The 20,843-nt window shown below is 38.3% G+C and overlaps 1 protein-coding gene and 1 pseudogene across 1 annotated transcript in view; both read left to right on the top strand.

Moving 5' to 3' along the window:
* DNMBP (dynamin binding protein) overlaps window positions 1-20,843 on the top strand; it is a 111,936-nt gene that overhangs the window by 32,955 nt on the left and 58,138 nt on the right. The window contains exons 2-4 of the mRNA XM_057737163.1: window positions 2,201-2,355; window positions 3,858-3,980; window positions 14,476-16,479. Coding sequence (XP_057593146.1) covers window positions 2,211-2,355; window positions 3,858-3,980; window positions 14,476-16,479 — 2,272 coding nt within the window. The 5' untranslated portion in view covers window positions 2,201-2,210. The remainder of the gene's footprint in view (window positions 1-2,200; window positions 2,356-3,857; window positions 3,981-14,475; window positions 16,480-20,843) is intronic.
* On the top strand, window positions 4,548-8,051 carry LOC130853304 (peptidyl-prolyl cis-trans isomerase G-like; annotated as a pseudogene).

Genomic DNA, 20,843 nt, shown 5'->3' on the forward strand with positions numbered 1-20,843 from the left:
AACTCTGTGATTTGGACAAATTAGGTTTTCTAGCTTGCTGAGCCTCAGTTCCCTCGTCTTTAAGGTAGTTGTGGGGAGGGACTGCACCAAACTAGAAAGCTTTTGTAGCAAAGGAAACTATGTTTGCAAATTATATATCCAACTCAACATCGAAAAAACAAGCAACCCAATTAAAGAATGGGCATACAAATGGCCAACAGGCACATGAAGGGAATGCAAATTAAAACTACAAGATGGTCACCTCACACCTGTCAGATGAGCTGTTAAAGACAATAAGTAACAAGTGTGGGCAAGGATGTAGCGAAAAGGGAACCGTTATGCACTGTTGGTGGGAATGTAAATTGGTATAACCACTATGGAAGACAGTATGGAGGTTCCTCAGAAAATTAAAACTAGGACTACTGTATGATCCGCCACTTCCACTCCCAGGTATTTATCTGAAGAAAGTTAATCCAGAAAGATATATGTACCCCTCTGTTCATTGCAGCATTATTTACGAAAGCTATGGAAGCAGCCTAAGTGCCCGTTAATAGATGAATGGATGAAGATGTGGTGTGTATATATACACACAATGGAATATTATTCATAAAAAAGAATGGAATCTTGTCATTTTTTTTCGATAACGTGGATGGACTTAGAGCATTTTATGCTAAATGAAATAAGTCAGAAAGACAAATACTGTATTATTTCACTTATATGTGGAATCTAAAAACAAATGAATAAACATAAAACAGAAAAAAAGTCATAGATACAAAGAACAAACAGGTAGTTGTCAGAGAGGAGGGGCTGGGGGGAGGAAAGAAACAGGTGAGAGAGTTTAAGAAGTAACTTAAATGAGTCATGGTATAGTATGGGAAATATGGTTAATAACTAATATCTTAGTATGGTGACATCATAATGACTTATCGTGGTGATCATTTTGAAATGTATAGAAATATTGAATCACTAAGTTGTGTAACAGGAACTGACATAGTGTTGTTGGTCAGCTATACTTCAAAAACAAACAAACAGACTCATAGAAAAAGAGATCAGATTTGTGGGTACCAGAGGCAGGGATGGGTGGGAATTGAATGAAGACAGTCAAAAGGTATTAACTCCCAGATATAAGATAAATAAGTACTAGGGATGTAATGTACAGTATGATCAATATAATTAATACATCTGTATGTTATGTATGAAAGTTGTTAAGAGAGTAAATCCTAAGAACTCTCATCATAAGGAAAAATACATTTTTTCTGTTTCTTTAATTTTGTATCTATACGAGATGATGGATGTTCACTAAACTTACTGAGACAATCACTTCATGATGTATGTAAAGTCAAATCATTATGCTTTACATCTTGAACTTATGCAGAGCTATGTGTCAATTATATCTCAATAAAACTTGAAAAAAATAAAATAAAATACATGTTGGAAATACAAAGGGAAAAAATAAGCAAAAAAAAGAGATAGTTACAGGGAATAGATGAAATGCCATGTTTAAAATCCCTACTTTTTTTCTTTTTAAAATTTATTTTATTTATTGGCTGCATTGGGTCTTTGTTGTTGCACACAGGCTTTCCCTAGTTGAGGCAGGTGGGGGCTACTCTTCATTGTGGTGTGCCGACTCCTCATTGCAGCGGCTTCTCTTGTTGCAGAGGATGGGCTCTAGGCGCGTGGGCTTTAGTAGTTGCGGCACACAGGCTCAACAGTTGTGGTGCACAGGCTTTATTGCTCTGTGGCATGTGGGATCTTCCCGGAGCAGGGCTCGAACCCATGTCCCCTGCATTGGCAGGCGGACTCTTAACCACTGCGCCACCTAGGGAGTCCCCTAAAATCCCTGCTTTTTAAAGACCATGTTTTAAAAGTACCCTCTTGCCTGATACTTTAAAAATGTTAATTTCCATATTGTCTTCTTCAGGCATTTTGGAAAGTCTACTTTTCCAAGTTGTGTGTTTTCTGTTACTCATAGCTATAGGTCACTTCTTTTTTCAATTCCAGAATGACTTTGAGAATCAAATGAAAATGTATGAGAAAATTGTTTTTAAAGAAATAAATGAGAAAGTACTTTGATTTTTTAAAAATACAAACTTCTTATTTCCTTAGCTTTGACTTCATTATAAGTACCTGTATATCTTAATGATAATTCTCAAGATATAGATCTGTATTAAAGTGTCTTAAATACTTATGCTTTCCTGTTTCTTTTAACCTTTCTTTCCAGATTATAAAAGATGGAGGCCGGCTCAGTGGTTCGAGCCATCTTTGACTTCTGCCCTAGCGTATCGGAAGAACTGCCGCTCTTTGTGGGAGATATTATTGAGGTGTTGGCAGTGGTGGATGAATTTTGGCTTCTAGGAAAGAAAGAGGATGTGACGGGTAAGAGGTTCATAATTCCACATGTACAAAGTAGACCACAGGGCCTCCCTTCTTTCCATATTAAATAAAGATTTAATGGGAAGCCCAATAAATAAACTTCAGATCCTTTAGTGTTTTCTGTATGTGTTTACTGTGGTTTCTACTAACAAGGAGAGAACATCTGTTATCATTGCATCTCTCCTTACTGGTTCCTTTAAAAGGTTGACATGGTTAGGTACCAGCTGCCTTCCTAGATCTGTGGGTGTCCTAAATTTATTAAATCTGCCCTCTACCCTAGATGCACTTAACTCCCACTTTCCGTGTACCTAATTTCCTTTTTTCGATTCTTGAAAACTTGTTAGCATCAGTTTCTTTTATGAATTCACCAAGGGAAGGCTACAAGTTCTTCCCCCACACTATGCATCTATATTAAATCCAATCTTTAACATACATATATTTATGTATAAGTCTGGGCTAGAGTATATCATACAGTCCTTAGAACAGACTTTGTTGATATTTAACTCACATTTGGGAGATAATAGATTACTTCCCAGTAGAAGTGATATCTCAGCTGAGATAAAAATGAGTAGGAGTTAGCAAGGCAAAGAGGATAGGCAGAGAGAATTGCTTATTCAGAGGCCCTGGAACGAGAGAAAACATGAAGGGACTGAGAAAAGCTCAGTCTGGCATGAAGTGTGAATGGTTGAGGTGGGGAAGATGGCGTGGGGAAATGAGCAGAAGCTAGATCACAGAGGACAGCACATGCCATGGAAAGGACTTATGGAAACAGGATACTGTAAACATGCTTTAAGCATGATCAGATCTGTATTTTAGAAAGCTTGATTGAAGATTGATAGAATGATAGGAAAGGGCAAAATCAAAGGCAGGGAGGTGTAATGGGAAGTCATTGCAGTAATCCAGGTGAGAGGTGCTGATGGCTTGGACCGAGGTGGTGAGTCTAGAGGTAAGTGGACAGTTGCAAGAGGTATTTAGGAGGTGGAATCAACTAAATTTTCCCATGCTTTCCAACTGACAGGTCCTGTCTGTCTACTGTTACCTATTAAAACCCTGGCCATCTTCAGATTTAACTGTAGTCTTTTTCAAAAAATTTTTCATTTTCTTCCTGACCCATTTTCTACCTTCTCGGAACTTCCATAGAAATTTGGGTACCTATGCTATGACACTGGATTTCAGACTGAATTATTGTTTATGTCCGAATTAGATTTTATATCTAAACTAGATTTTAAGATCTTTCAGGGCCAAGACTCTTTTAGTCACTTTCCCCCTGCAGTGTGCCTTTGATACACACTCAGTAAATACTCATTGGATTGAATTGCACTCTCTGTGTTCTGCATGCACCTAATTTTGTGCACTGCGTGTTTTCTGCAATAGATTCTCCAGCGATAAGTACTCAGTGAGTTTTCAATTCAGGGTCTATATGGGCTCAGAAAAAAGTTTTTTGTCCTGGTACACAGACAGAAAAAAGGAATTTTAACATTGGAAACATTTGCTTTTATTTTCAGGACAGTTCCCCAGCAGTTTTGTGGAAGTTGTTACCATTCCTAGTCTGAAAGAGGGTGAGAGACTGTTTGTCTGTATCTGTGAATTTACATCCCTAGAATTGAACAGCCTTCCCCTCCATCGAGGTAAGTTGATCATCCAAAAGTAAACTGCTTAAAGTAAGATTGGTGGAGTCAGTCCGTTGTGACAACTAGATCTTTTTTGAATTTTTGTAAGTGACTAACTTCTAGAGAGTCTTCAATAATACCAAGATAGGCTGACAATAATAATGCCTTATATATGAGTAGCATTTCATAATTTCCACAGTATTTTTTCTTACAAATATATTCTCATTTCATTCTCAGCACAGACCTGGGAGGTAGCAAAGTGGGTATTATTAACTGCATTTAAAAAATAATGAAAATTACTTCCTCTGCTTACCAAAAAAAAAAAAAAAAAAAGGTAATAATAATGAAAATGAGATCCAAAGAATGTTACCTGCAGTTAAGCAGTTTTGGCCTCAGAATATGAAGTTATGTCACCTGATTATTTGTAAGTCCAGTATTGTCTTTCTGTTACCCCAGGTTGTAGCTACACTTCAGACTACAGTTATCTTTTTCCCCGTAAAAATTGATATGACTTTGCTAACAACATTGCTATTTATTAATGCATAATAGTAGAGCAGGAAATTGTGGTATGCAAATTGAAGAGAGATGCAGAACAGCCCCATTGCTATCCAGCTGTTAGGTAATGTTATCAGAGTTCTCATCAGAACCAGTTTAAAAGGAAGTGATTTAAAACAGATGGTCATAAAAAAAAAAATAAAAAAAAAAATAAAACAGATGGTCATAGACATGTCTTAGTGATATTCCAATTATTTCTCACTTCTTACACTGTGATAGACATGTGAATGTCTAAAGAGTGACTAAACCATTTCAGCACAGGTACTTAAGTCCATACATTTCTGCACAAGCATAGAAACCAATAGTGTTCCACAAGCTGAGGCTTATGATCAGTGCAATTTTGTGATGACTCATAACAGTTATCAAAATTGTATAATTTATTGGGTATGTTAATAATATTGTTACTTACTCTTTTGAGTATGGCGCTAAAGGGATAGGTGTAATTTCTTAAACCTTGTACACATATGGGAGAGAGAGAGCACAGAGATGGGGAGAGAGACCTAGCAGACTCCTTAACCCTTAGTGAGAAGAAAGGAATATTGGACTTTGACGTTAATCCTCAAAATCAGTTTTCAGAGTTTCCTGCCTTCACATTACATTGAGCCTCTACCTCTGTTCTGAATGCTTTTTTGCTAATTAGCGTTGGGAAGACAGGCAGAAATAGATGAAGATGTCATAGCAGGGAACCTTATCTGCTACTCACAACTCTCCCATTGGAGGGCCGAGTGCACGGCACACCAGTCAGAGGGCGTGGAGAAAGGGCCAGAGCTGTGCAGAGGATGTGGATGGTTTGGCCTTGTTTTTTCCTGCACCTGGAATGGCCCTTCTACTTCTTAGACTGAAAATTGTTTTTTCCATTAGATCACTGTCTCCGCTCCTGAGTATATACATTCCTTTATCCCTGTCCTCTAGTACTATTAATCCAGTTCCCCGTTGTTTCTTTACCTTACCTTTGGTCCTTCAGTGTAACAGTGAAGCTTCTCTTCTTCTTGATTTATTTTATTTTTTAAAAATATTTATTGGTGCCGGGACTGGGTTGTGGGGGGAGGGAGGCGGTTAGTGGGTTTTAGCGCCTTTTCTGGTGGCGGCAGATTTGAAGCACTTCAAAGGATCGGACCCCGAGAAAAGGAGCCTGTGCTGGTGCAAGAGCAAAAAAGATTGGATCAGTTTGTGCTTGATTTTTCTCTATTTCAAGATTGACGTATTGAAGCCGCGGGAATAAAAGTTCAGCGTCCTCGATGTCTTTTTGACATCGCCATTAGTAACCTGCTGGAAGAGTTGTCTTTGAATTATCTTCTGATGTGTGCCCCAAAGCATGCGAGAACTTTCGTTGTCTTTATACAGGTGAAAAGGGGACAGGGATATCAACGCAGAAGCCATTACGTTATAACGGTTGTCTCTTTCACAGAATTGTCAAAGATTTTATGGTTCAAGGTGGTGACTTCAGTGAGGGGAATGGACGAGGAGGGGAATCCATTTATGGAGGACTTTTTGAAGATGAGAGTTTTGCTGTTAAACACAACAAAGAATTTCTCTTGTCAGTGGCCAACGGAGGGAAGGATACAAATGGCTCACATTTCTTCACAGCAACAAAACCAGCTCTTCATTTAGATGGGCATCACGTTGTTTTTGCGCAAGTAATTTCTGGTCAAGAAGTTGTGAGAGAGATAGAAAACCAGAAAACAGATACAGCTAGCAAACCATCTGCTGAGGTGTGGGTACTCAGTTGTGGAGAACTAATTCCCAAATCTAAAGCTAAGAAAGAAGAAAAGAAAAGGCATAAATCATCCTCCTTCTCCTCCTCATCATCCAGTGACTCAGATAGCTCAAGCGATTCTCAATTCTCTTCTGATTCTTCTGATTCTGAAAGTGTTTCTGAAGAGAAATCAAAAAAAAAGAAACATAGGAAAAATTCTCGTAAACACAAGGAAAGAAGAAGCGAAAGAAAAGCAAGAAAAGCATATCTAGTGAAAGTGAGGCTGAAAATCTTGAAGCACAACCCCAGTCTACTGTTCATCCAGAAGAAATCCCTCCAATACCTGAAAACAGATTCCTGATGAGAAAAAGTCCTTCTAAAGCTGATGAAAAAGAAAGGAAGAACAGGGAGAGAGAGTGTAATCTACCTAACTCCCAGCCTGCTTCATACCAGAGGCGACTTTTAGTTACTAGGTCTGGCAGGAAAATTAAAGGAAGAGGACCAAGGTGTCATCGAACTCCTTCTAGACCCAGATCAAGGGATCGTTTCAGATGTAGTGAGACTCCTGCACATTGGAGGCAGGAGATGCAGAGAGCTCAAAGAATGAGGGTGTCAAGTGGTGAAAGATGGATCAAAGGGGATAAGAGTAAGTTAAATGAAATAAAAGAAAATCAAAGAAGCCCAGTTAGAGTAAAAGAGAAAAAAATAACTGATCATAGGCATGTGTCTGAGAGTCCAAACAGAAAAAGTGAAAAGGAAAAGAAAGTTAAAGACCATAAATCTAACAGCAAAGAGAGAGACAGAAGAAATTCAGAAAAAGATGATAAATATAAAAACAAGGTAAAGAAAAGGGCCAAATTGAAAAGTAGGAGTGAGAGCAAAGAGAAATCCAAGGGTAAGGAAAGAGATACAAAGCATAAGAGACATGAAGAGAAGAGGATGATGAGGTCAAGGAGTAAAGAAAGGGATCATGAGAAGGTTAAAGAAAAAGTCTGATTCTAAAGGAAAAGACCAGGAAAGGAGTAGAAGTAAAGAGAAGTCTAAACAGTTAGAATCCAGAAGCAATGAGCTTGAGCATAATAAAAGTAGGGACAGATATGCACAGTCTAGGAGTAGAGAACGTGATACAACTAAAGGCAAACACAGTCACAGTAGTAGAACAAGGGAACGAAGCAGAAGTAGGGACAGGAGCAGAAGAGCGTGGTCTTGAAGCCATGACTGAGATCGCAGCCGAAGCCAGGAGTATCATAGATACAGAGAGCAGGAGCACAGGAGACGAGTGAGGTCACGGAGCCAAGAGAGAAGAGCAACGCCAGGAAGATTAAGAAGTAAAGACAGGTGGAGAAGGAGGAGAGATTCACGGAGCTCAGAAAGAGAAGAAAGTCAAAGCAGAAACAAAGAAAAATACAAAAACCAAGAAAGTACAAATTCATACAGTAAAGAGAATTCTGAGGGTGAGAAGAGAATGTACTCTTAAAAACCGTGATCATAGTAGCTCAAATAGTAACAGGGAAAAAAAGGCTGAGAGAGATCAAAGTCCGTTCTCAAAAATAAAACAAAGTAGTCAGGACAATGAATTAAAGTTCTCCACTTTGAAACATAAAGAGGATGAGAAGACCAGATCCTCAGTGGAAAAAGAAAACCAAAAATCAACGGGTCAAGAAAATGACCACACACATGATAAAAATAAAAAATTTGGTCATGAATCAAGCCCTGGAACAGATGAGGACAAAAGTGGATGAGTGAGTTATATAAACTTCCTACTTCCATTCTGTCTCAAATTTTAAGTTTTAGAGACTTGCTGATGAATATCCTTTATGTTGTTTTCCTCTTTTCATTGTTTTGGGGTAATGTTTGTCTTTTTTGTTTGTTTTCTTCCCCAATGTGGACTTTATTGAGTTGATCTTTTGATAGTCCGCATCCTGGATAATTTGTACTGCTAAAGTTTTAATAAACTTGAAATGAGAAGAACACTTTGGCGTAATACTGTGTACTGTGTTTAACTATTTCATGTATGCATTTTTGTGTTGCAACAATCAGCCAACAGTGAACATGCTATTCTACACCCTAATTTGTGTGATCAGCCAGTTGGAAACAAGCATAACTGATTGTTGGAATACACGTGTTACAGAAGCTTGTGTTTCTCATGATTAAAGTAACCTTAGAAGCCATTAGGTAGAAGAAATCTTGTATAGATTTTTTGATTGCATTTATAATAGAGGCTTGCAGCAACAGCTTTTAATTACACAGAAGTGGGACCCTAGTAACTTGAGATACTGTCATCACTTTTGATTTTAAAGTCTGTGCTTTAAAATAGATAAATAGTTATTTATATTGCACTTCATATGTTATTCTTTATAGTTCTGCTGGTAGCTTTTTTCATATTAATATTTTTCCTGTTTTGTTTTACTTAACTGTCTATAAATATAGTTGAGTAATTTTTTCAGTTGATGTACTGATTGGGGTTAGCTTGCTGTTATACAGCATCTGACAAGAACAATACCTTGAAGAAAAGTTGTAATTCTCAATTCTATGTTGCTTTTGGTCTGAAGGGATGAAACTGTTGCTTTTGGGGAATGTTTTATTATTATTATTATCATCATTACCCTTCTCTAAAATGAAAAAAATACTTTCCTCAGTAAAACATACCACTTGTGCGGGTCTTTATGTTAGACAGATTCTAAAAATTGTTAGTATTGGCACATTAACTTGTGAAATTTCTCTTTTTGGCCACTGACTTATATAAAGTTGAGTGTTAATGTTGCATGGTGGTTGTTTTTTTAAACTTGAACTGACTTCTCTAACTCTCATAACTGTGAGTTTCAACTGGCAGGAAAATGCATCTTTTTTATATATGTATCACAATAGGCTGTAGCATGTTTATGACTCTGGTTTCTTTCTACTTAGGTGGCTTTAAACCATTACTGTTAGTCATTATTTTAACTTGGCATGTATAACATTGCCACATAGAGTAGAAAGTTGCAAAATTTGATAGCTTACAGTGTTAAACACTAAAGGTATCCAAAGTCCATTTAGAATTTTGTGTTGTATGTTGCTATTTTAGTGATGTGTGGGCTTTTATTCTGTAATTTCTCTTCTAAGTAAAATATTGAACTTCCAGTAAACACACACACACACAAATATTTATTTATTTTATTATTTATCTTTGGCTGCATCAGGTCCCAGTTGTGGTGCGCGGGATCTTTGCTGAGGCATGTGAGATCTTTCATTGCTGCGCATGGGCTTCTCTCTGGTTGTGGTGTGCAGGTTTTCTCTTCTCTAGTTGTGGTGCGCAGGCCCTAGGGCATGTGGGATTAGTAATTGTGGCACACGGGTTTCAGAGTGCATGGGCTCTGTAGTTTGCGGCACGCAGGCTCTCTAGTGTGAGCTCAGTAGTGTGGATCTTAGTTCCCTGACCAGGGATCGAACCTGCGTCCCCTGCATTGGAAGGCGGATTCTTTACCACTGGACCACCAGGGAGATCCCTCTTCTTGATTTCATGTATATCAGGGGGGATTTGGAAATCTTTAAGAGCATGTGGAATAATGTTAGAGATCGGTTTTGTTCTACCATGCTGCCTTTAGTTGTTACTTACTTACTTTTTAGGAATATCATTGAGATTTACAAGAGAAAAAATTATATACTCTTAACTATAAAATTATATTATTAAAAATATATATGTATTTTGGGCAGGCAATATATAGTTTAGGGGATATGGCCCTAGATTTAAATCTAGCTTCACAACTCTGTAGTTGTGACTTTGGACTAATTACTTAAGTGCTCTTGGCCTCAGTTTCCTTGTCTACAAATAATAATACCTACATCAGGGTAATTGTGAGGATTAAATGAGGTTATACATGTAAAGCATCTGGCACAAGGTAAGCACTCAATAAAGATTAGATGTTTTATTATTCTCAACGTGGGATTTCTGGGGTTCATGGATGTGCTTTGGGGGACCTTGTTTCCTGATAATTATGTGAAGTTTTGTGTGTATGTGCATTTTCCCAGGGAGATTCTGTTTGGAATCCAAACCACCAGTGGTTCTTCCAGCAGGTGTCACCCTTTCTCCTTTTCCTGAAGCTTTCCATTTATTTTGGTCTGTTCCCTGTATTTTGAGTTATATTTAAATTCAGAAACAAGTTTGTCTCTTAGAAAGATCAATTCAGGTGCTGTCCTAAAAAATAAAGAGAGGGGGAAAATGAGAAAAAACAAAAACAAAATAAGAGTGTGACAAGGAAAAGAGAAAGAGGAGAGAAAAAAAATTAGTGGGAGCAATGAAATATTTAATCGCTTTACACACACAGAACGCTTGTCCTTTCCTTTGCCTGTAGCTTTATGCTTCTAGGCCACCTCCCAACCCCAAAAAAAGACCAATAAAAATTAAAGTGATAGCTTTATTTATAAATAAATAGATAAATGATAATTATCAGTTAAAGCACTCGTGTCATAAATTTGTGGTGCCATGTATGAGATATCAGGATTAAGGTTCTGACATGGCTCGTATAGAAACCCAGGTAAAGACTGTGGTCGGTCTGCATAGAGCAGAGTCCCTGGGTACTGGATTTCAGTGAGGGACCTAATACTGCAGAGCCAAGACTACTTATACTGAGATTCTAGGACATTCATTCTTTCTTATCGTCTTATTCTTAATGCGTTTCTTATTTGAAAAATAAAAAAATCTAAGCAGAAGAAACAAGCACTGTGGTGGCTGGGATTAATTGTGCATAAGCAAAAGGCTCAGGCTGACCCTAAGAGTCACACCACTTCCTATTTTTTTGTTCTAAAAATTTGGTCACTCTATTCCAGGAGTTCCTCATATTATTGTTTTTGAAGTCTAGAAGTGACTGGTAAGTAGCCTCCATTCCTAAGGAATAGAAATGCAAAAAAACTCAGTAATAGGGCTATAAAATAAGTCTTCAACAAAATTATCTCTGAACTGCTTTTCAGGGCCTAAATTGTGATTTTTTTAAAAATTCACCTTTATTATATAGAAATAACCAACAGAATGACTATCTGCCAGGTAATAATGCTTATCAAAACAGTCACCCAGGGACTTCCCTGGTGGTCCAGTGGCTAAGACTCCACGCTTCCAATGTGGGGGCCTAGGTTCCATCCCTGGTCAGGGAACTAGATCCCACATGCCGCAACTAAGAGTTTGCATGCCACAACGAAGATCCCATGTGCCACAACTAAGACCTGATGCAGCTAAATAAATAAATAAAAATATTAAAAAAAAAAAGTCACCCAACTGAAAATAGGAAAACAAACCCTATCATAAGGGTTTCTTGGAGATTTGGCAAAACAAGAAAATATTCTAATTCTGCAGCTTTAAAAAAGCCAGTTCATTTTCAAAGCCAGTAGAGTGGGAGTTATGGCACGCTTTTATTCTTATTCACTAAAAGGCCTATTGTGTCTGAACAGTAGCCATGTCTCTAGTGAGTTTCCTCTGAGGTCCTGATGAAATGGGCTTAGAACTAGTGGGCAAAAAAGTCACTTGTAATTCTCAGGACCCCAAGCTCTGACCAGTGGATATTGAATCAGAAATTAAAGGAAAATAGAAATACAGGACCAGGATCCTATTTTGAGGGACATCTAAGCAAAACAGTATGAAAATATATTGGGTGCCTACCACTAAATGCAAAATCTTACATTAGGAGCTATGTAGTATGTAAAAATATGTGTCAAAATTGTTGATATGAGTGATAATTTCTTTAGTAGGCTAAAGATAGCCAAGATGTGTGTGGGCTTCTAAGGTTTATTAGAGAAGCGTGCTAAGGTTTTGGGTGGAGAGGTTTGTATAGGAGACAGTGAAAGTCCCCTTGTGTGGAATGGGATCTCAGAGGTGAGATAATAATGGATAGCTGGGGATGGGGCAGGAGGTTGTGACTGGATTGAATGCCAGGTTGCACTGAGGTGAAAACATAAGAATAGCCTTTTGGTAGCTTAGTAACTAAACATCTTTGGAGAGTGTCCAGAGCAAACTTATTTTTTAAAATATATTTCAGGTAGTAAGAATAGGATTATTAGAGAAGAAGCCTTGGGTGGTACGAAGAAACCTTCATGCCTTATGGTAAATGTTTGAGCAGGGGAGGGATATGATAAAATTGGTACATTTATAATCTTAGTATGGTACAAATCGTTTGACAGACTGGAAGAGACAACTTCTGGGGCAAGGTTTAAAAGAGTAAGATGAGGGACTTCCCTGGCAGGCCAGTGGTTAAGAATCTGTGCTTCTCATTCCATACTTTTTGGCACATATATACAATGGAATATTACTCAGCCATAAAAAGGAACAAAATTGAACTATCTATAGTGAGGTGGGTGGACCTAGAGTCTGTCATACAGAGTGAAGTAAGTCAGAAAGAGAAAAACAAATACCGTATGCTAACTCATATATATGGAATCTAAAAGAAAGGGTACTGATGAACCCAGTGGCAGGGCAAGAGTGAAGATGCAGATGTAGAGAACGGACTTGAGGACATGGGAGGGGAAAGCCGGGACAAAGTGAGAGGGTAGCATTGACATATATACACTACCAAATGTAAAATAGATGGTTAGTGGGAAGCTGCTGCATAACACAGGGAGATCAGCTCGATGATTGTTGATGACCTAGAGGGATAGGTTAGGGAGGATGTGAGGGATGCTCAAGAGGGAGGGGATAGAGGTATATATGTATAAATACAGCTGATTCACTTTGTTGTACAGTGGAAACTGGCACAACAATGTAAAGCAATTATATTCCAATAAAGATCTGAAAAAAAAAAAAAAAAGAATCCATGCTTCTACTACAGGGTGTGCGGGTTCCATCCCTGATCAGGGAACTAAGATCCCTCCTGCTGCCAAAAAAAAAAAAAAAGTGAGATGGTGGGAGTTGGATGAGGTGGTAGCAAAGAGCAAGTGATGAATGGAATAAATATTTTGAGAGAAGAAATTAGAAGACAAAAGGAAGTTAGCAGTGTGGAGCTAGTTAAAAAAAGATTAAAACTGTTAATCTACAAAATGAATAGTTCATAATCAGATAATAAGAAGTTTACTGCAAAACAATTTGCTGCAAAACTATAGGGTAATTTTTTAACTGGGGCGAACCCTTGCCTCACCTTCTTCAACAATAAGACAGATGCTAACTGTTTAGCCTATATTTTGTGAAGACAGCCTGAAACAACAGCATTGGAACTACTGGTTATTTTCAGAAACAAAGTGCTGATTATTAGAACATTCTTCTAAGATTTCACTGTGATGTACTTTCAGGATAAGGATAGTTTAAGAAGGGCTCTGGAGAAAATAAATGAAGAGTTTGTTGTCCACACTGCATTTTCAACCCATTCCTAAAATTTCTTTCTTTCTTCGATTTTTGATACTGAATATAATTTAATGTGAGAAATTAGATCCATCTATTCAAAGGACTGTAGTGGACATGAATATAGTCTCCATCATTTATAAATGAACCCAGTGGTACATATTGTTGTTGATGGTAGCGTTTCTCAAACTTTTTGATCTTCGGATCCTTTTACATTCTTAGAAGGTTTTGAGCCCCTTGTTGTGTGAGTCTGTTGATACTTACCACATTAGCTATTCAAGCTGAGAAATTTTATTTAATTATCAATTTATTTTTAAAAACTCGTATTAGCATTAATAACATAAATAACATTTTATGAAAAATAACTAGTTTCCTAAACAAAAAAAAAATTAGTGAGAAGAGTAACATTGGTTTGCATTTTTTGCAGATGTCTTTAATATTTGGTTTAATATAAGAAATCTAGGGAATTCCCTGGCGGTCCAGTGGTTAGGACTCAGCACTTTCACTGTTGAGGGAGAGGGTGCTATCCCTGGTCGGGGAACTAAGATCCCACAAACCTTGCAGTGTAGCCAAAAGTTTCTTAAAAATTGAATTAAAAAATAGAAGAAATCTAGATTTGTAAAATTTGAATCTGTATTCAGTTTGCTACATTACATTGTTTTGGCTAAAGTATATGAAGTGTGTGAAGAATGTATGATAGTTTTGACCTCACAGACCCTCTGAAAGTATCTTCGGGATCCACCTCCAGGGTTCTCCAGACTACATTTTGAAAACCATGGGTAGATATACAGGAATGTTCACTGTATTGTCACTGAATTGTCAAAAAGTGTTGATGCCCTTAAAACTCTAGGTTTATATTCCCTTGAATTTGGTAGATGTTTTAGATGATGAGTTGCACTGTTAGTTATACCAGCATCCTTCTAGGGTGATAACAGAGGTCATTGTCTTTGCTTCTCTTTCTTTAGGTGACCTAGTGATTCTCGATGGCACTCCCACTGCTGGCTGGCTGCAGGGCCGAAGCTGCTGGGGTGCCCGGGGCTTCTTCCCATCCTCGTGTGTTAAGGAGCTCTGCCTGTCCTCACAGAGTCGGCAGTGGCACTCACAGAGTGCCCTTCTCCAGATTCCCGAATATTCAATGGGACAAGCCCGGGCGCTGATGGGGCTTTCTGCCCAGCTGGACGAGGAGCTGGACTTCAGAGAAGGAGATGTGATTACCATTATTGGAGTTCCTGAACCAGGCTGGTTTGAAGGGGAGTTAGAGGGTCGAAGAGGCATTTTTCCAGAAGGTTTTGTAGAGCTTTTGGGGCCCCTGAGGACTGTGGATGAGTCAGTAAGTTCTGGAAATTGCAATGACTGCATTGCTAACGGTGAAATAGATACCAGTACAGGAGAAGACAGAGAGCCAGAAGAGGATGGCGAGCAGCCAGGCACCTATGGAATTGCCATCTACAGATTCCAAGCCCTGGAGCCAAATGAGTTGGATTTTGAAGTAGGTGATAAAATCCGAATCCTGGGGACCCTGGAAGATGGCTGGCTAGAAGGATCACTGAAGGGCAAGACAGGCATCTTTCCTTACCGGTTTGTAAAGTTATGTCCTCAGACAAGGGTGGAGGAAACTGTGGATCTGCCGCAGGAAAGCAACCTCACCAATATCCCTGACACGTCTTTGGATTATTTAGAGAACTCCATAGAAGCGGAAGGAAAAGGACATGAATCTTATGAGTATAAAGCAGAAAAGTCCAACTGTGTTATTTCTGAAACATCCACTTCCCCCCTGGAGCATCTGACTCCTGAGTATGAAGAAAACAAAAACTCTCACTGGGACACAGGCATCTCAAGAGGGCCCCCCAAAAGCCCAGGTACAGGGCATGAACAGCTTCTTGCCAGTTACTCTTCCATGATGGATCCTTCAGAGGTGGTCAATGGTGTTGCGTCCCACCCTCCAGTACCTTTTCATCCTGAATTGCAGAAAAGCCAGTATTACTCTATGGGAGGAGGAAGCCACCCAAGCCCAGGCCAGTATTCTGACACTCCTCCTCTAGAAGCAAGGACTAGAGACTACTGCAGCCTACCTCCCAGAAGAACATACTCCCAGCCGAAAACCCTTCAGAAGTCAGTGCCACCTCTTCATAGCACCTCTTCCCTTTCAGCCTCCAGGGTAGTCAGACCCAGCCAGTTGAGCCCTCAGCTCCAGGGCGTGGCAAGGTGTGTGAAAAAGCACCGCACACCCAAAGAAAATGCTTCCAGCTTTTGCTCTGCATCAGAGAGATCAGAGATGAAGCCTGGTCTGCAAGACAAGGCACCCGCCGTGGAACCAATGGAACTTTCAGAAGGAGATGGCAACACAGACCTGGATTCTAAGTTGACACAACAACTGATAGAGTTTGAGAAGAGCCTGTCAGGGCCCTTCACAGAACCAGATAAAATTTTGCACCACTTTTCAATCATGGACTTTAACTCTGAAAAAGATATTTTCCGAGGTCCCTCAAAGCTAATCACCCAGCAGGAGCTGCCCGAGAGGAGAAAGGCTCTAAGGCCGCCACCGCCTCGTCCCTGTACTCCAGCATCCACTCCTCCCCATTTGCCAGTGGACCAGAACCTGAGACCAGAACCACCCTTGGCAATGCGACCCTCTCGCCCAGCTCCCCTGCCTCCCTCAGCCCAGCAGAGAACGAATGCAGTACCCCCCAAGCTCCTAACCTGTAACCGTCCTGGCTGGGAGACCCTAGAAAAGGAGGGACCTGAGAACATGGAAAAGACTTTGGACCAGACTTCCCAGTGTCCCTTAGTCTTGGTGAGGGTTCAGGAGATGGAACAGGAATTGGATATGTGCCGCAGGGCTCAAGAAGAGCTGAACCTACTGCTGGAGGAGAAGCAAGAGGAGTCACTAAGGGCAGAGACCCCTGAGAATCTTGAGTTCTGTGAGAATAACATTGAGAGTTTGAACATGAAACTCCAGCAACTTAAAGGTAAGTGATGAGGAGATAGTATATACTTGTTTCTTGACACCCACGAGTCCAAGTAACAACCTACCCAGCTTTTTAGGGATATGTTACCATCTTTGATGGACAATTAAGGAATGATTTGCTTTTTATTACCTAATTTCTTACTCTGTCACCACAGTTAGATGGCTCTGTCTGAATGTATCCTGTGACCACTATAGCCTCCTGACTCCATTTGCTGCTTGAGTAAAAAAGAACAGATCTCAGTGACATTTATACCTCCTATACTTCTGTGACATCCATACATAGCAGTTATGCAGATGGAAGTCCGCAAATATAACTTTCCTTAACCAGACTCTGCTAAGGGCTAAAGACTTCCAGGCTAAGACTCATGAGAAAACGGTATCTTGTATCTTTGTGGCCCAGGGACTAAGTTTCAATAATAATAATAGTAGCAAACATTTATTAATGCATTAATAAGCATTTATGACAAAGAATCTTCACAGCCACCTTGAAGGTACCAGGTTAATTCATATGGCTAGTTTATAGGCGAGGAAACCAAAACTCAGGTAGCTTGCCAGGGGAACTGGGAATTGAGCTCATGTTTTTAATTACTACAATTTACTGTTTCCCACGTTGCACATTCAAAAATTCAAATGCTGTCTCTTTACTTGGGGGTGACCAGCCTCCGGAGACTTCATTTGTATTTACCAGACTACCAGGAGAAGTAATTTATGACGTAGGAAGAAGAAAAGAGTGAGACAACAGCAAGTGGTCTAGGGCCCAAGGAGAGCGTGACTGCACGTCCTTTGTCATGCATGCCAGAGAGCTCTGAACCTGTATGTCCTTAGGAACATCAATAATAAAAAGCACTCTGTGGATCGAGGAGTTGCAGGATCCTAATAAATAAAAGCAAGGTAGTGGTGGCCCAGAGAGACCGAATCAAGATGACAGACCAAGTACACATACTAACTTCCCCTCATCCCTTAGATCTCTAAAAGTGAATGAAAAAAAATAATAAACTCCGAGAATAAAGAGTATTATCTGAAGGCCAGAAATCAGGTATTTTTCTGCAAGATGGAAAGCAGATGGATTACAGAAAGGATGGAAACCTCTGTCTAAAATATGCTTAGGCAAGAATTGCTGTGCAAGTAGGCACAGTTCTGCGGGAATTCCAAATTCAGAGGCATGGCCCTGGGAGGATGTCCTGGAGCACATGCAGGGTGATGAATTAGGGAGCAGCCAGGCCACTGGGGCAGCGGGCAGCGGGCAGCATTTGCTCTCAAGATAAAGCAGAAGGGTGAGCACTTAGACATGTCCTCAAGAGGGTGCTTATTTAATATGAGTATCTGAACTCTTGGGGGAATGCCAGATACCTTGGTGATTTCAGAGTGCCTGAAAATAATCCTAAGGTAACTTTGGCTGAGCACTACATCCTCAAAGCCATAGCAAGCCCCAGATTCTCCATCACCTTCCATACGTACAAGTTTAGAGATATACTTGTAAACTGTTCTTATGTTAAATATACAGGTGGCAGAACAAAACTCTCCCAAATTCCAGGTAACAAGAATTTCTCAATAATGATACTTCTTAGAGTTAGTAGTGTTCCAGAGAAATGTTATGTCTTCTATGCTTAAAAACAGTGTGCAGTGTTTTTAAAGGAATATATGGAGTAATGAACTGGTACTAAGGGATGAAATTGATGTTCTTTTTTATTCGATTGACCTTCTTTTTCAGGACTAATTTAATAATTCAGCTGTTCTTTTTTTTAATTCTAAAAGTTTAATGCTGTGAAAGACCTGCAGTAGGTGTGTATAGTCTTAATCAGGAAGGCAGGTGTGTATAGTCTTAATCAGGAAGGCTTTTCTTTATTTGAATCCACCAAATACAGCATTGGCTGTGTTAATGTTGATTGATTTTCAATAAGTGTATTATTTATATCAATTGCTAGTATGATGAAATTGCTTATTGCTTGCAATCACTGACAGTTCCTCTTAAGGTCATCTTTTTCTGTCTTCATAAAAAGTGTATCTAGCAATATAAGCAGCCCCTTGAAAGAGGCAGAAATTAAATCCGTTTGAGCACCAGGCTTTACCCCTCCAATCCAGTCCCATACAATCTCTAATCTTGAAATTTAAGGCATAAGATTTTAAAAACTTTTGATACACTATTTATCTAATCCTGATTGATATTATATTTAGTTGTTTATATGCCTCTTGATGAAAATTTTAAGCCTAATGAGAAGACAGATACTGTGCATTAGTTGGTGTGTCATTTCCCACACACCTGGTACAGTGTCCAACAGGTAGTAGACTCAGTAAATACTTGATGAATTGAATTTAGTTTAACTGAATGAAACTGGATTGAAGTTTCTGCTCTACCTTCCAGAGTTTTCAAAGATCTCCTGTCTCTGTTGTTACTTTGAACTTGGATTACTGGGGAGCTAGGGACGGTCGGTACTGAGATGCTTTTCCCCTTGTCAGACACAGTTAATGGTAGCAAAATAGTCCAGTGCTGTGCCAGACCCAAAATTAGGTTCTTTATTGTAGGCTATTGCTCCTCTGTCTTATTTTAATAAGAAAATATATGGGCAAATGCCTAGCTATGCTTATCACATGGTAGGCATTTGAGAAATTAGAAGAAAATATAATTAAGAAGCACTTCTAATCGCAAGACTTAAGTGTGGGAAGAAAGGATATGGCTTTATTTGAACTGTAGTCAGTTAGGGATTCTGGTTTGTGCTTGGTAGTTTTAGAGCAGGATACACATGACTATTTTGTTTACATTCAACTTCATCATATGTGTATAAGTGTGAATCTAGTTAGATCAACAGGGAATACATTGAATGGATTCAATTTAAGTATAGGATAGTATCTAGATTTATGTAATAGCTCACACCTAAATACATATAACCTTTATACTGTTCTTCATATTGCTCCTTCTTAAGACTCTGGAATTACGAAGTCATGAGGACTCATTTCCTAGAAGCTCTATTTTTTTTCCCCAAATCTGATGTTACCTTTTACAGCTTTCTGTTTCCTGTAGGTATCTTTCAGCTTGTTTTTCATTTCCTTTACGTAAGGTAAGAATAGTTGTTTTATAGTCTGCGTATAATTCTAAGATATTAAGCCTTAGTGGGACTGTTTTTGATGTCACATGGTTCTCATTCATGTGGTCTAGACTTCTCGTGTGTCTGGTTATCTTTTACTGTGTGCTAGTCAATAGTATTTGGAAAATATGAAGACTTGAGATGAAGGTACCTGACTCCAGAGAGGATTTGCACTTATTTCTGTCAGCTGCTTCTGGTCAGCTACTGTTTCCAAATTCCTGAAGGATAGTAATCTTTGAGATTCAGGAGCAAGAAATTGGAATTCCTGGTAATTCCTAAAATTATCAATTATTCTGTATTTTTAAAAAATCTTTTATTTACATGTTCTTAAGTAATAATAGTAATAACCATAATGATCAACAGTGAACAATTTTCCTGTGTTAGGATTATACTAAATATTTCAGAGATCTTATGTATATATGTTAAAAAAAATGCATAATTTGTTATTACATGAGCCAAAATGAGACCATTATATGTTTTAATGACGTAAAATTATTCTATGATAATAAACTTTGAAATATTTTTTACTTTTTACTTTAAAATAATTTTGGGTTTATAGAGAAGTTGCAGAAATAGAGTTCCTCTAAGCCTGATATCTTATGTAACTCAAAAATATTTATCAAAATTAGAAAATTAACATGAAACTAGACATCTGATAATATAAAACATTAAAAGAAGGGAATATTAACACAAAATAAGTGTTAAATAAAAATAATTTAAAAACTATAAAATAATTCCACAAATATTTAGTATTTAAAAGTGATTTTTAAAACAAAATTTTAAATACACAAAATATTAGTTGCCCTATACTATGGTGTTGATCTTTGTTTTGTGACTAATATTCCAGACATAGAAAAAGTTTCCATTGATATTGATTGATTGTTAAGAGTGTATCCAAAAACACCTTCAGGTGGTGCCATTAGGGTACATGTTACTTTGCTTAAGCTCATAATCAATCAATCTCTCTTTCTTTCTTTTTCTTTCATTTTTTGGACAGATTTTCTTTTTTAATTTTCTAGTGACTATTTGTATTGAATACTTATTTTTAAAAAATTTTTAATGAAGTATAGTTGATTTACAATGTTGTATTAATTTCTGCTGTATAGCAAAGTGATTCAGTTATATATACTTTTTTTTTTGAGGTAAGAATGGTTTTTATTTATTTTTTAATTTTAATATTTTTAAAGCTCTTTATTGGAATATAATTGCTTTACACTGTTGTGCCAGTTTTTGAGGTGCACCAAAGTGAATCAGCTGTATTTATACATATATCCGCATATCC

This window comes from Hippopotamus amphibius, chromosome 5 (assembly GCF_030028045.1).
Source record: "Hippopotamus amphibius kiboko isolate mHipAmp2 chromosome 5, mHipAmp2.hap2, whole genome shotgun sequence".
In the NCBI taxonomy this organism is placed as follows: domain Eukaryota; kingdom Metazoa; phylum Chordata; class Mammalia; order Artiodactyla; family Hippopotamidae; genus Hippopotamus; species Hippopotamus amphibius.